At 32.7% G+C, this 16814-nt stretch overlaps 2 protein-coding genes across 2 annotated transcripts in view; one reads left to right on the top strand and one right to left on the bottom strand.

Moving 5' to 3' along the window:
- The window catches only part of C9H2orf69 (chromosome 9 C2orf69 homolog), a 14383-nt gene extending 14103 nt beyond the window's left edge, over nt 1-280 (top strand). The window contains exon 3 of the mRNA XM_076866603.1: nt 154-280. Within this exon, the coding sequence (XP_076722718.1) occupies nt 154-270 (117 nt within the window). The 3' untranslated portion in view covers nt 271-280. The remainder of the gene's footprint in view (nt 1-153) is intronic.
- The window catches only part of Tyw5 (tRNA-yW synthesizing protein 5), a 23435-nt gene extending 6621 nt beyond the window's left edge, over nt 1-16814 (bottom strand). The window contains exons 1-7 of the mRNA XM_076866605.2: nt 16606-16814; nt 10448-10602; nt 7080-7149; nt 4594-4638; nt 3225-3362; nt 1091-1178; nt 578-694 (exon numbers count right to left, since the gene is read on the bottom strand). Of these exons, the coding sequence (XP_076722720.1) occupies nt 578-694; nt 1091-1178; nt 3225-3362; nt 4594-4638; nt 7080-7149; nt 10448-10602; nt 16606-16683 (691 nt within the window). The 5' untranslated portion in view covers nt 16684-16814. The remainder of the gene's footprint in view (nt 1-577; nt 695-1090; nt 1179-3224; nt 3363-4593; nt 4639-7079; nt 7150-10447; nt 10603-16605) is intronic.

The following is a 16814-nucleotide window of genomic DNA, read 5'->3' as shown; positions in this document are numbered from 1 at the left end:
TGAAGGACATTATATAGCTGTGCAAAACTATTTTTCTTTTTTTATATCTTTATCCTCTAAGCTTTTTTCTATTTTTAAAATTATATGTTTTTACTTTTTAAACTTTTTTGAAAAAAACAAAACACAAACATACTTTCACCTATATCTACACAGGGTCAGGATCATTGCCTCCCATTTGCCCATCCTGTCCCACTCAAGGTCTTCAGGGGAATAACAAAGCAAGCTGACATCTGTTATGGCAACAATGTTTTTTTCTGGAGTACTTCCTGAGGGACCTACACAAGGCTGTTATACAGGTAATTTTTTTTTTTTTTCTTATAGGTAGCAGTATACTCTAATGATTAAAAGTATAATATAGTAAATAGAGAAATCAGTAACAGTCATTTATCATCAAATATTATATACTACATATAATTGTGCAACATAGATTGCTTTTGAGAAACAAGATTATTAATTTCTAAGAGTTTGCTGAGGTATTCTTTAAACATACACACACATAGAGAAAAATAATCACATAGAGTATGAGTCACAGTGCAGATTTTATAAACAGCACATTAATGAGGTCTAGAAATCTTACCAGGAATGAATAATATATCACCAGCTTCAAGGGTACATTCGTACCTTCTAGCCATGGAAAAGAGTGGATATTTAACTAAGTCTGGGTTGTCTATATTTAGTACTTCTGATTTAGTACCTGAAAAATTCAAAAAAGGAAAACAAAGATTGGGCAAAGTTAGCATTTTTAGATAAAGTATTTTTACAAATACAAATATGAAAATTAATTCTTTTCTGTTCAATCACTGTACTCACACCATGAGGGCAATGACTATTCTCCTGAAACCTAAGACAGTTTTCCATGACCCATTCTTTAATTATGAACACTGATACCCATGCAATTAAGATAAGAATATGAAAATCTCATTCTTCTGGCAGACTACTCCTGTATGTATTACACATATACAATGGAGAAAACAATAAATCATATCAAGAAGTGCCCCAAAATGTTTTTCCCCCTCAATGTGAATAGAGATTTCTCAAAAGAAGTAAATGAATAGACATTAAAAATATAAAACTTTTAAAAAACCCATACCTGATAGATATAAATACTGGGCATCTCGAGGGCTGAATAGTGTAACACGCTTTTTTCCTGTTACTTGTACTAAAAAGTTATCCATTACCTGAAGACCAATAAAAACTTACTGGTAAGCAGTTTCTACAATTCAAATAAATAGAACCAACAACTTTCCACATAATTAACTACAAACCTTAATTCTTTTTCATTTACTTATTTTGAGACAGGGCCTCACTAAGTTGCCCTTACCTAGGCTGGCCTCAAATTTGCAATCCTCCTGCCTTAGCCTCTGTAGCTGGGAATATATAAGTATGTGCCACTGTACCCAGACTAAACCCCAATCTTTTATAAGACTTGACTTACACTACCTAAAACTCATATTCTAATCTAACATGGAAATCCTCATATTCCACATATAGCTATGCCTGTATTGAAGGTATTTCTACAGTATTACCTTAAAATAGGAAGAACTGGCAAATTAGGAAGTCCAGTATTAGGAAACTAATTTCCCTTATCCAACCATTAATTGACTGTGAAAATAGTTAAATTGTACTTGATACTCTGCTTAGTTAACAACTTTTTTATTTAAGTTTCAAGGAATGTTCTAAGACCAACCAACATTAGAGAACAGAGTAAAAGCCCTTAGAAAAATTAGGTGTTAGGAAAATGGGTATGGTTACAACCACTGCTAACTCTTAATACATGTCTAACAATAATATGATTATAGATATCTTCATTATCAAATTATTTGCACAGGAATATAATCTGGCAAATTTTCTTTTAAAATTTTTTTTAGTTATAGGTCAACACAGTATCTTTATTTTATTTGTTTATTTCTATGTGGTAAGGGGGATTGAACTCAGTGCCTCACACATGCTAGGCAAGTGCTCTACCACTGAGCTACAACCTTGGCCCTGCAAATTTTCTTAATACATTTTTTCATAGAGTAATCTTAATGTTTCCTATATATGCAAGAATATACCTTCTTAGTACTGACTGTTAAAATGTTAAAAGGCAGAGCCACATGATTCTCAGCTAAGGAATTAAGATATACACTGAGCAAGATATATTCATGATTATTCACATGTCATTACTACTGAAGCATTTCTCCTTTTAGCAGTAACCCTTTACTTATATAAACCTTAACCATATAATTATAACTAGCATTTCTTAAGAAAAGCTTTATATATTTTTTTACAAGTTGAGGTAAAAGGGAAACTACTTAAAATTTTAAAATGTTCTCAAGTCATAGAACTTATAGCTAAAAATGTTGTGAGTCACCATATCATTTTTCTCACCATGTCATTCATGTAAAATCTTAAAAAAAAACAACGTGCTAAGGTTTCATGTCTGTCTCAATTATAGATTTATTGACTATGCTAAAATCCTCCCAAGACGTCTTTAAATGAATTATAAAATATACATATAAAACATAGCAGTTTGATTTAGAACCTTTTAAAAAATTATTTTATCTTTGGAAACCTGTTAGGCATTACTTCAGCTTCCTGTTTCTCCACTTCCTGACACCAAATCACACACCATACTAGCATTTTAATATTTTAAAAAATGTATAAATATATATACATATATATATATATATATATATTTAAGCAAATAAAATTATAATACCATAGACTAAATAATAAAAAAAACACCCAAACTTACTTTCTGACTTACAAATACAGTAGACAAAGATATAAATACTAAACTCTTCAGATACCCCCAAATTCTTACAATTAGAAATAGTTCACCATAAGCTCCTGCCTTTATCCTGAATAACGTGACTGTATGGCAAGAGTCATGTGTATCATTTACACACCTGTCCGCCCCTCCAGTGCTTTATCACATGGTCATCTTTCACACATTAAAAAATAAAAACAGAAAACACCAATACACTTCATAAAACTTACATATATAAGGATGAATCAAAAACAAGACCACAGAGAAATAAAATGTGAAAAACTAGACTTTGCCATTAGCTAAATAATTCACTCCCCCATCACTGCCTTATAAACTGCTTATTTAAAACTCAATGTTTCAGCAAATTACACCACAAAGATCTTTAGGGTAGCTTAAAAAATTAAAATTATGAATGTTAAATCTGTAAATGCTATATTTATGTGGATTAAGATTTTTCACATAGTTAGCATACATCATAGTGGGTCCAAAGCTGTAATCCAGGTGAACTAATTCGAAAAACACTGGAAAAGAACTGTTCATCTTTGAAGAAGTTTGGAAACTTAATATCTCCTTCTAATAAAGGAAATTGCTTTCTGATATCTGCAACATCCTGTATTGACAGAAACATAAAAACAAAATATTAGATAAAAAGACAACCTCTGAAAAGAATTTTAAAATGCATATTTTATCTAAGGCTACCAATGAGACTACATAATAATAAAAAAAGGGCAAGGAGTGGGAGGGAATGGGAGGGAGAAGGGGAATAGCTATGATGGTGGAAGAGGGTCATCATTATACAAAATACATGTATGAAGATGTGAATTTGGTGTCAACATACCTTATATATAAACAGATATATGATAAAGGGTGTATAAAGGTTTATTAAGAATTGTATGCAAAAAAAATAAGAGAGCTCATGTATAATGGCATAATTTGGTGTGAACATACTTTGTATACAGAGTTACAAAAAATTGTACTGTGAATGGATAATCATGAATGTAATACACTCCACTATTGTCATACATGTAAGAAACAAATAAAAAAAAAGAAAGAAAAAAAAGGGTAAAACTTTGCTCAGTGTTTTAAAATATTGTGATGTGAACATCTGTTAACACATTATCTTACTAATGAAGAAATAACAGACTGTGTAAATAAGATTGCAGATTTAACAGTATCACACTGTTAAGCTCTATGTACTTCATTAATAGAAAGTTCTTTCTACTTTAAGCAAGATTTATACAATTGTCATCTACTCTAATGTGGCTCTATACATTTGACTCCAAATATACATCAAAGCTTATATAATGAATTATTCAGGATTTCTATAATTATTTTGGATTGGTGTTTTATTAGTCAACTGGCCATCTATAAAATATTCAATAGAAGGGATGTATTATTGTATAGATTTCTTATTGTATAATAATATTTCTTATTCTTATTGTATTTCTTATTTAAACACTAAGATTCTATAGTCCTACCTAAGAACTAAGTAATCAATTTTCAATAATTTTAATTAGGGGCACAAATCATTGAGAAAAAAATAGAGTAAGAAAAGTTATATGTCAATCAATAACTATAAAAATTACACTGTAAGTTAAAACACATATAATCACTTAGGCTTTAAGCAACTGTTTTAAATCCACAGTTCTTTTTTTCTTTTCTAAACTGGGAATTCAACCCAGGGGCCCTTTACCATTAGGCTACATCCCTATTCCCTTTCATTTTTTAATACAGGGTCTCACTAAGTTGCCCATGCTGCCCTTGAACTTGCTTCAGTTTCCCAAGTCACTGGGATTACAGGTATATACCACTGTGTCCAATCTTAAATTTACATTTCTTACCTTTCTAGGGTCTTCTCCAAGAGACCGTAAGTAGTATTTCTCATCCTTAAACAAGCCAAAGAAAAATAACAGCATTCATTTAAAAATTTTAGGAAGTAAAGAAGGAAGGAATTAAGCCTTAAAATCTGACCCAGTGAAGTATTTTTCTAAAAAGTTCAATTACCTTACCCTTTCTACTAATGCTCTCTGGTGGCCATATGAAGAAATGTCTTCATGTATGTGGCTCTTATTGATGAATGGATCCACAAAACATTAAGTAAAATAAATTCTAAAGGCAGCACTTAACACACCATGCATAAAACCACAATAATTTACACTTTATACTCCAAATAATTGTTTAGATTTTTTAACAGTTTCTTAACACTTAATAAAAGGATCCCCGTTTGTATAGAATACATGATCTCAAAATATTATTAAACACCAACAACAAACTTCTTAATTTAATACAAATATAAAATAAGAGATAAGAAAAATACTCTTTGCTTTTAATAAATCTTTTAAAAACTTGGAACAGTGCATTTTATCAGGCTAAACCTATCCCTGACAATAGAAATGCTAAAGTGAAATCCTTTCAGGTGTGAGTTAGAAACATTATCATTTCATACTACTAAACTCAAATGGATAATTTTTTAAATTATCATTTATACTTCACTGAGTAGCTAAATAGGGATCTGCCTGAAATATGAAACATTCACTGTAGGGCTGGGAGTATAACTTGATGGTATAGCATTTGCCTAGCATTTTGTAAAGCGCTGGGTTTGAGAATCAGCACTGCAAAAAATGATAACGACAACAACAACAACAACAACAACAACAAAAACCCATTCATTGTTACCTGCATTTTCCATGAATTAGAGAACTGAGATATGTTAGGTCAAGTTCAGGGGCAAACCAACTCAAGAATTCTGTCTCTTTGAAACCAGTATGAACCATTATAACACAAACTCAAAATACATCTTATTTACATTAAAACCCTATATCTATGATCATAAATCTATCAGAATTCTTGGATTCATTATTTTCATATTTTTAGTATCATATCAGATAGGTTCTATAAGTATGTTACTGGCTAAACAGATTTCAAAAAATGTTCTTCAAAATTCTAAGGATATTCTAACAGTCTAATGTTTCAGGGTTTAAAAAAATAAGTTCACATAACAGAGATCTACTGCTCAGATTCAAGATTCAAGAAAGGACTTATTACTTATAGTTGCAAGAACTGTGATTTACTTAGGATTGCCAGCTGTTAACTTCCTAAGGTTTACCTTAGTACCTGAAACAAGGTTTTACTTTTCCTAGGGCAGGCCCAATCAAGGCAGGACTCCTCTGACATACAGTACATACAATACTAGATGACTTCCCCCACCCAAGCCTGCTTCCTCTCCTTTCCTTTTATAGACATTACTCCCTAATGCACACCTAATTCTATCTCAGCCTCAGTTTTCCACAGGACTGAACTGACAGTCTAAATTAATCTTATTTACAGACTTTCCATAATTTTTAGACTTAATCCTTCATCCTGTCTCTCTTTCTTTTACTTCACATTTCACAGCTATTGAAATCTGTGCACTCATTACCCACAGTCAGGAAGCTGCCAAACAGCAACTCAATACTCATGTTCAAAGCATGGCTATAAAGTAGTACAGCTAATGGAATTAGGTTTAAGACATTCTAGGCATAGTACAGATTCACAGACCTCCAAGTTTGCAGGGATTTCGGTGGCAATCTAGCATTAACACTGCCTGATGAGAGAACTATGAAAATGAAACACCTGTTAAACTAAACTGCCTAGCCCAGCTGGCTTTTAGATAGACATCAGTTTTTGATTAAAAGCTTAAAGCAGCTTATTTTTGCAACAAGCTTTGAGATAACACAGTGATTTTTTTTTTAATTATAGAAATATTGTAGCTCAATGCCTTGTCTCAAGGTATTTAAACTGAACTATTTAAAGCTGGACTATAAAGAAAATAAGAATTCTTCTAATTTAATCTTGAACAAATGTTATACCACTCAAAAAAAATCATATTCATAAAAAATGTAGAAACAGCCTATATGAAATAAAGTTCTTCATTAGCATTTGAATTTGGCATATTAGATACAAGCATTTTCAAAGGAAGTAATACTAATATCTTACATATAATAAATAGTATCTGTGTTAGGCATACTACTAAGTATTTTACAGGTTTTGCTTAGTTAATTCTCACAAAACTCTTATGATATGGATACTGTTATTATCTCCATTTTATACATGAGTGTATTTAAGCACAGAAAAATAATATGGCCAAGGTTTGAGAACTGATAAATGGCAATGCTAGTCTGTGGCATATCCAACCAACTCTTAAGAACAATTATCAGAGAAGGCTACAGTTCCTGTATATCTAATGATCTTTTGTAAGATAATAATTTAGCATATGAATACTTTCTAATAAAATCAGTTAGCGTATAAACACATACTAATGCTTTCTAAAAAAATTAAAAACAATTACCTCTGAAATAAAGAATTCTTTATGCTTTTCTTCAGCTGCCCTCTGGACCAACTTGTCAAAAGGCAAAGTTCTGAAATAAGTACAAAAGAATACTCAGACTTCATAAGAGAATAACTAGTAATATAATTACTATAGGCTTGCTGCAGGTAAACATGCCATTTTACAATATTCATAGTTTTTATTATGACCTATTAAGTGGAATTCTAAATTTTAAAAATTCATTTTAGGAGTATGCTTGTTTGACGTAAGTTATCTGAAATCGTGGAATTGAAGATTTTAATATTTATTTTATAGATGGATCCTTACAGGTCAATATCCTTCTATTCCAAGTTATTGGTAGAAAAATGCTTCTATGGTATCTGATAACTTTTGGAAATATACAAACTTTCAGGTTTCAATAGCTACCTGTTTCAAGTGTCATGGAAAAGCAAATTGAGTGAGGAATGGGGTTCTCACTGATACTGTACTGCTAAAGTGCTACTTCTTGCCTTGTATTCGTCTGAAAATCTAAGTGTCTCTGATGCCACGTTATGGGCGAATGGCTCCTGTGAATGTGAAAGTCAGTCTGAACTAGAGGCTACCACTGCTAATTATGTAGAATGAGCATTGCAGAAAAGAGGAGTCCACCATCTACTCAGATTAATCTACAAGGTACTGTTCTTATATAAAATTTTGGATTAATTATATCAATAAATTTACTTGCTATTCTGTTATTCAATGTTTTCAATCTCAGGACTTCGTTACCTCATACATGTTCCAAACAGAAACCCATCTACTATTGTTATGAAAAATGGTAAAAAAATAAAATAAAATAAAAAAAAAAATGGAAAGTTATGGCCCTAGAAAGAGACAAGGGACACTTGGAGATGTAGAAAAGCAAGGTTTATTCAGCACTGCTGCAGGCTCAGTGAAGTCCTCTCCAAAAGCTGAGCCTAGCCCCTTTGTTCTCCATATCTTTCATTTTAGTACAGAATTCTGGGTTTTAATACTTTCTCATGCAAGTAACCTTGATTTCTCTCTTTCTTCAGATAGCTCTGGTTCCTGACATAGCTGCTGAGCAAGCATGATTACACAGGCAGAAACTAGTAGGTTACAGTTATTAACATAGATAAAAAGAAACATCTTAGGAAGGAGATGCCGCTTCACTATTAAGGGATCATTTTTCTGGACTAGCACACAGACCAGTAAGAAAGACAATATCAAATAAGGGTTACCATGGATGCCATGGAGTCAGGCAAATTTGAGTATACGTATGAGTTCTATCATTTTGAACTGCATGATCTTGGATAAGTTGCTTAATATTTTTAAACCTTCATATTTTCCATCTGTAAAATCATATAAACAATATCTACCTCACAGATTGTTTTGTAGTTTAAAATGAATAAAATCTAGAATGCCTAGCACAGTACCTGAGTATTCAGGAAAGGACAGATGTTAGGGTTAGCAATAATGAAAATACATATACCCTTCAGCAGCATGCAAGCAGTCATCAAAATTTAAAAAAAAAAAAAAAAAAGGAAGGAAAAAAAAAACTTCACCCATTTTGTAAAGGCTGCTTTATAAAATAAGAATAGAATTGATGAAAGTACAATAAATAATAAGAGCAAGACAAAAGAATTACATGATGACCTAGGCAGAGGCAGCAAAGCAAAGCTTCTGAGATTTAAACTCTTTTTTTCAATTAGATCTATAACCAGAAGATATCAATATCCTTTCATCATACAAGGTTCTCCTGTCCATAGTATCCTGACTCAAGAAGAAAAATGTAAAAGTTAATACTTGTTAATGTATCCATCTTCAGATATTTGATAAAGAAGAGGAGCAATGTCAAACTGAAGTGATTTTTATAATATTGTATCTGTAGAATTTTGTACTTTCTAGTGTCTCTTTGGCCTAGATATCTCCCTTTTTTCCTACTGCCTGGTAAATGCTAAAAAGTATTAAACTTTTTTTTTTTTCTTGCACTAAATAATCTTGCAACTTTTTAGTAACTCTAAGGAAAAGCTTTGAGGAAGCTGGGATTGAAACTATTATGTAATATATGTGCTTCAAAAACAAGTTTTGAAAAGACATGACAAAACATCAAAGTAATTCAAGATGAGTTTTCAATACCCATTAGACTCTGGAAAATGAACATCATTAATTGCAGGCTGAAAAATCATCATTCCAGCATTTTCCTTATCTAATAAAAAGTGAAAAGTTCTTACACTTGGAAAACCTTGTGGTAATTAAATTCAATTCATGGTCTATTAAAAGCCAAAACTATAATGGTGACCATTCAAATGGTAAAAAATTGAGAAAAGTTTTGGCAGTTGTAACATGAGCTTGGAAACTTTAATGAGAAAGGAATGCCCCTGGACATTAGAAACTCTGTTTAACTCATCTCTAAACTGAAATATTTTGTGAACTACGTGGTTTTTCAATAGATTAATTTGCTGGGAACTAAACGTGCTCAGAATTTGAAAGTTGTTGGTTTTTAACTTAACATTATTAATGAATCTCAGGGAATAAATAACACATAAAACTTGCAAAATAAAATAATATTTAAAGCTTTCAAGTTTAGATATTCAGCAGCTTATGATTATCTATTTGCTTTCTTTGGGGATAGTACAAGGTATTGAACCTGGTGCCTTGTGCATGGTAGGCAAGCACTCTACTACTAAGCTAAATCCTCAACTCCTTTTAAGAGATTCCACAGCATAACATGACAACTATGAAAGAAATCAAAGTATTGAAGGTTAGAAACTATGATTTTTTTAAAAAAGTTAAACAAATTGATGAAAGATTATACCAAATACAGCTTGTCCTACATTTTTTAGAGGACAGAAAAAGAAAACATGAGCCTTTTAGAAAATTTCCTACACTAGATAAATTTACCAATGTGGTAGGATAAATTGATTAATGGAGCAATGAATGAGCACAGCATACCCACCCACTTTAGATATAATCTAATTTTAATTGTGGAAATTCTCTCTTCTGTAACTTCCAAAAAATATTGGGTATATACCCTGTTAAAGAAATGGTCTTTGGAAACATCTTTGTATAATTATATTAACTTTGAATTCTTGTCTATTAAAAGCTACTCTTTAGGGACTGGGGTTGTGCTCAGTGGTAAAGCACTTGCCTCACACAAGTGAGGCCCTGGGTTTGATCCTCAGCACCACACAAAAATAAATAAATAAAATAAAGGTATTGTGTCCAACTACAACTAAAAAATAAATATTTTTAAAAAGCGCTATACTTTAAAAAAATCAGTAAGCTAGTCCATGATTACATCAGATAGCCAAAAGATGTATAATGATATAAAAATATTTTTTAAGTTTTAAAAACGTTATTTGTACCCCAGAGTAAACCTCAGAAGAAAATACCTATATACAAAATTCTTACTAATGAAGTCCATCTGTTCAACTGTAGCAACATGAATCTTTACTTCTTTTGTCCCTCCAACTTGGCTTAGGTAATCCACTGTCCATTTGCTTGTACATGCTCCTATGTCAATTCCTTCCAACACAAGAGGTTTTCTCTGTAAGTAATGAAAAGTGCAACAAAAAGTTTGTGAAAACCAACAATATATCAATAGTTATATTTGATAACAGAGGGATAAGCTTTGATTCTTGATCCCCAGATACTCAAACTCAAAATTTCTGACAGTTCACACTATCACTAAAATCGGAAGAAGGCCCATGAATTAGACCTAGAACAAAAGGTTAAGATTAGGAAAACAAAACAGTAGTATCATCAATAGAAAAGAAGAGAAATCTAAATATTACATATACTTTAATGTTATTTATGACAAAAATATAGCTTATTAAAATTTATACTTTATAATAAATTATTTCTATAACTTTTTATTTTGATACCATTTCAAGCTTCTAAAAACATTGCAAGAACATTACAAAGAATCATATACTCTCTATGCCAGTTCACTAATTGTGAATATTGTGTCCCATTTGCTATATCATTTGCTCTCACTGTGTGTTTAGAAAAGGACATATTATTAAACCTAATTTAATTTTTTCGTAACCGTTCTAAGGTTAAAATGCTGGCATTACAAGCCTTTCTCTCTAGAAACTAAGTGTACTTCCTGTGAACAAAGACACTTGTAAATAACGATGGAGTAAATAATCAAAATTATATTTCATACTTATATAATATTATTATCTTATCCACAGTCCATATTTAGATTTCATTAATTTTCCAAATAATTTCATTTAGCATTATTTCTTTTCCTGGACCAGAATTTAGCCTGAGATGCCACATTACATTCAGCTGCCAAGTCTTTTAATATGGAACAGTTCTTCAACTTTTGTCTTCCATGACCTTGACATTTTTGAAGTATATGGACTAATTATTTTGTTGAATGCCCTTTGATTTGGGCTTATCTGAAGATTTTTCATGATTAGATTCAGATTATACATTTTTGGGGAAGGAATGTACCACAGAAGGAATATGGTGGCCCTTCCTGGGCACCACATTAGGTGGTACCTGATATTTTGCCCTAACATTTTTGATGTTAACTTCTGGTAAATCTTGTCTAAATCAAGTACTATTAGGTTGAGTGTAAAAAGCAGTGATTAAAAAAAAATTATATAATTTCTTCTACAGTTGTAAGTTCCACTAATGTAAAAAATGACCTCTAACTTTTTCATTTATTTTATTCTTTGGATAATCTATTAATGTCATTTTAAAACTTGAATTATTTTACATTTGGCCAGTAGGGCCCCTTCAAATTGGTTCTTAAGACTTTTTAGGGCTGGGGTTGTGGCTCAAGCGGTAGAGCGCTTGCCTGGCATGCATGCGGCTCGGGTTCGATCCTCAGCACCACATACAAACAAAGATGTTGTGTCTGCCAAAAAACTAAAAAATAAATATTAAAATTCTCTCTCTCTCTCTTTAAAAAAAAAAAAGACTTTTTAACCTGAATACTTCCTTACTTTGTAGCAAAATAACATAATCCAGCATCCTTTTATACTTTTTCTGCCCAGTCCTACAGTCTGGTTTCTTTCAGTGGGTAATGTTTACCCCATTTTTGTCCCATCATCTCAAATATGAAACACCTGTAAAAATGTAAATATGGTATATAACATGTAATATTAAATATTATTTAAATTAGTATTATTTAATATAATAACATACATAAGCTCTAGACTGATTTCCAAACTACTTTAACACACTTGCATCAACCTCATCAAAACATTCACAGAATTGAAAACGTGGGACTCAGTGGATTAATGGCACATCATTACTCCTGCCTTCTCATTGGACAGAGCTAAGAAATACATGAGCATATATCTATACCCCCAAAACACACATATGTATATACATATATTTATCTCTCTCCATATATGTACTATATTTATACACACATACATACTGAATGTACATATATTTGTAATCTCTTCTCCAACAATGAGAAACTTAATTCCTATCATTCTCAATGTTTAATCAATTGCAAAATTCCAGAATTTACAGAAAGTTCTTTCAGAATTATGAGGTAATACCACTACTAAAAAAAAAAAGAAAGAAAAAAGCCTACACTTTTTATCATTACACTGGGGACATATAATCAAAGTACTATATTAAAAAGTGTCCTAGATTATTTCTCCCCCATTCCTTAGATAGAGTCATTCGTTACTTTTTGATTTCTATTTTGGGGTTTTGCTTTTAACAAAATTATTTCTTATCCTTACTGGTATTATTACTTTGAAATGTAAAACCATGATTTCCCAAAGTCACAACTATACATAACTATACATCCACATTTTTCTATCTCATACTCATTCCCTAGAGATAATTGTCATTAATTTCTATCATTACTATATTTTTTCCAAGTGCTCAAAAAATATACATATTAGCTCTCCCTTAAAAAGAAAACATGAAAAGTAGTTTACTATATATTTTCTTTGGTAACTTGGTTTTAAAAATCTTTTAAATGTACCTTGGGAAATGCTGTCAGTTCAGATACTTTCATTCTTTTTACAGCTTAGTATAACACAGTGTAACTGGGCCATAATTTATCCACTCATTCTCCTGTGCATAGGCATTTAGGTTTTTTTTCACTAATCTGCAAGTACAACAACACTATGTAGACATTTTCATACTTTCGGAGGAATATCTCCAGAATAAAGTCCTAACAAGAAACAGCTAAGTCAGAAAGTAAACAAATGTAGTTTTGTTGAATATGCCATAAGTTTGGTCACTGGGTATGACAGCAGCAGTTTCTCCACAGCAACACTAAGAGGCATTATCAAAGCTTTTTAAAGGCCATTTTCAAGTTTTGTTTTGTTTTTAAAATTGACTATTCACTTTCCCATCAGATTTTTGGACTTCTCCCCAACCTTCTTTTAATATTTCTTTGTAAGAACTCAAAAAACTTATCACCAAAACAACAAATAACCCAATCAATAAATGGGCAAGACATATGAAATATGATCAGTCAACAAATCTATGGAGAAATATTCAATATCATGAGCAATTAGCAAAATGCAAATTAAAACTGCACTGAGATTTCATCTCGCTCTAGTCAGAATGGTAATTATCAAGAATACAAGTAACAATAAATGCTGGTAAGAATATAAGGAAAAGTGGTTGGTGGTGTCACAAGACTGGAAAGGGCGGAGTCGGGGAGAAGGAAAGGGGAGTGGGAATGGGAAAGACGGTAGAATGAATCAGACACAACTTTCCTATGTTCATATATGACTACAGGACCAGTGTAACTCCACATCATGTACAACCACAAAAATGGGAAATTATACTCCATGTATGTATGATGTCAAAATACATTCTACTGTCATGTAAAACTAAAAAGAACAAATTTAAAAAGAGAAAATTTAAAAAATAAAGTTCTTTATATCCAATGTTTTTTTTACACCCTTTATGAGATTTAAGTTGCAATATCCCAGTTTGTATATCTTTCAACTTTGCTTCTAGTGTTTGTCATATAAATTCTTTTCTACTCAAACATTAATCTTTTATTACACTTGAATTTTGAGTTATCGTTATAAGGCCTCCTAGAAACCTAGATTATAGGGGAATTTATCCATATTTTCTTCTACAACTTGTATAGTCTCAGTTCTTCTGATCTACCAGCAGTTATTTTATTTTTATTTTTATTTTTTTGTACTGGGGATTGAACTGGGGAGGCACTTAACAATTGAGTCACATCCCCAGCCCCACACTTTTTTTAAACATTTTAAAAAATATTGTATTTAGCTATAGGGTCTCTCAGAGTTGCTTAGCCTCACCAAATTGCTGAGGCTGGCTTTGAACTCACAATCATTCCACCTTAGCCTCCAGAGCCATTGAGATTACAGGTGTATGCCACTATGCTAGGTTCACCTGTAGTTTATTCTTGCATATGGTGGGATATATCTAATTTTATCATTTTCTTTTTTTTTTTTTTTGGTACTGTTATAAGGCCTCCTAGAGACCTAGATTATAGAGGAATTTATCCATATTTTCTTCTTCAGAGGTGCTTTACCAGTAAGCTACATTCCCAAACCTTTTAAAAATTTTTTTAAAAATTCTGAGTCAGTGTTGTTGAGACTGTCTTGAACTTTCAATACTTCTGCCTCAGCCTCTAGAGTTACTGATATTACAGATGTGGGCCATGAGGCCCAGCTAATTTTATTGTTTTATAAATGACTTTTCAGTTACCTTAGCAACATTAGAGCAATGAAACTACTTTGTATGATACTACAGTGATGAGTATGTGTTATAAGTTTGTCTAAATCCATAGAACATACATCAAGAGTGAACCCTCTGAAAATGATATGTAACAAATGTATCACTCAGGTGGAGAAGGTTATGCATGTTCCAGAATAGGAAGTATATAGAAATCTCTGTCTTCTGCTCAATTCCAAAGTGAAATTAAAACTTCTTTATAAAATAAAGTCTAAGCTGGGTGCAGTGGCTCACGCCTGTAATTCCAGTGTCTCAGGAGGTTGAGGCAGAAGGATTGCGAGTTCAAAGCCAGCCTCATCAAAAACGAGGCACTAAGCAACTCAGTGAGACCCTGTCTCTAAATAAAATACAAAATAGGGCTAGGGATAGGGCTCAGTGGTTCAATTCCTGGTACCAAAACAAATAAATAAAGTCTATTTAAAAACCAATTTTTGCCCCAATAAATTTTGAAATGCCATGCTCATTACATACTATGTATTTCTGAATATATACAGAGAGAAAGTACAATATTGAGTTCTCTGGACTTCTTATTCTATTCCTCTGATCTGTCTATTCATGTACCTGGTACCATTCACAATTATAGTTATTAGAGCATGTTAAAAAATCTGATAGGACTATATTCAATCATCTTTTCCTTTTAGTGCTTTGGGCAAAAAGTTCTTCTCCAATTTTGTTATTAATTTTTACTTTTACTGCAGTATAACCAGAGAAGATTCTTTGTAATTTTCTACTTTATGAAACTTAACGTTTCCTTTGTGACATATTATATCTTGTCTAGGAAGTTACAAAATATCTTTTTTTATGCATCTTACAAAACACTTCCACATACATAATTCTATCTTCACAATTCCTTGTAGGCATTCTATGCCTAGTATATAGAAATTGGGACTAGAGGAGAGCAGGAACAATCTATCTATCCCTACTCTCCAAAATAAATAGTTGAATGAATGTCTCCTGTCAACAACAACAACAACAAAAAACCTTCAACCCTGACTTGTAATTCTCAGAACTGCAGTTTTGTGACCGCCCTAACAGATGTAAGTATCCAGGAAAATTGCTAGGAGATCTTTGTTATTATTGTTTTGTCTTGTCGTACCTTAGACACACTTTTGTAACGTTTCTTTATTATTATTATTATTATTATTATTATTATTATTATTATTATTAAAATACCTGCTGGGTTCCTAAATTCTTCTTTAAGTCTAGACTCTTCGGACAATACAATTCAAGTAAAAAATTTTTTTTCACCTTAATATTTCTCTGAGTTTTCTTTTAAAGAAATGAGGGATTCCAACGTCTAGAATACAATCCAGGTTAGTTAAAATCCAAGACCAGTGGAAATTTTTTTCTGGAGATTTCTATCGCTTCCCCTGATGTCTCCTTGGAGTGAAAAGTTGCACCTCCAAATCTACCAACTCGGGAGTAGATTGACAGGTACCGTTCGCAACAACAGGGAAGCCGCAAATTCTGCCCTAAACTTTAGAAAACCCAGCAGAAGATGAGCACCCACGGCCACGGTAATGGGAGACGTCTTCTCAACAGAGCTCTGTATGAAACCGCTTTTCGCAGCGAGTAAGGAAGTTAGGCAAAATGATTCTCCACCCAGGAGTCAGCGCGCCCCGCAGAAGCCATGAGTTGGTTGTTTTCCCCGGTATTTTAAACAAATGAACCAGTCGACATGCCCCAAGCGCCCTCTCTTTTGGCTGAGGAGCCGACCTTGTCATCGCTGCAGCCTGCTGCCTTTTCCCCACACCCTGAGCCACAAGAAACCAGTTGGGGGCCGGTATAGTACGGACGTGTATCTCCTGGCTTCCCGCGGATGTACCCCGCACGAGGGCCTCACCTGTGGGTAGAAATGTTGCATGAACTGCTCCCGCGTAACGCCCTCGAGCCGAGGTACCGGGATGCGCTGCCCGGTCATGGTTGCTCACGTTCCCTTCTTCGAAGGCCTCGGAACTTTGGCTCCAAAGCGTACGTCAGCATGTGATCCGCTCGGAAACACGACTTGAGGAGAAAAGGTCCGCGAGTCCGGCGGACTCCAGAGGACAGCTG

Source organism: Callospermophilus lateralis, chromosome 9 (genome assembly GCF_048772815.1).
Source record: "Callospermophilus lateralis isolate mCalLat2 chromosome 9, mCalLat2.hap1, whole genome shotgun sequence".
Lineage (NCBI taxonomy): Eukaryota > Metazoa > Chordata > Mammalia > Rodentia > Sciuridae > Callospermophilus > Callospermophilus lateralis.
This window is presented reverse-complemented; position numbering and strand designations above follow the sequence as displayed.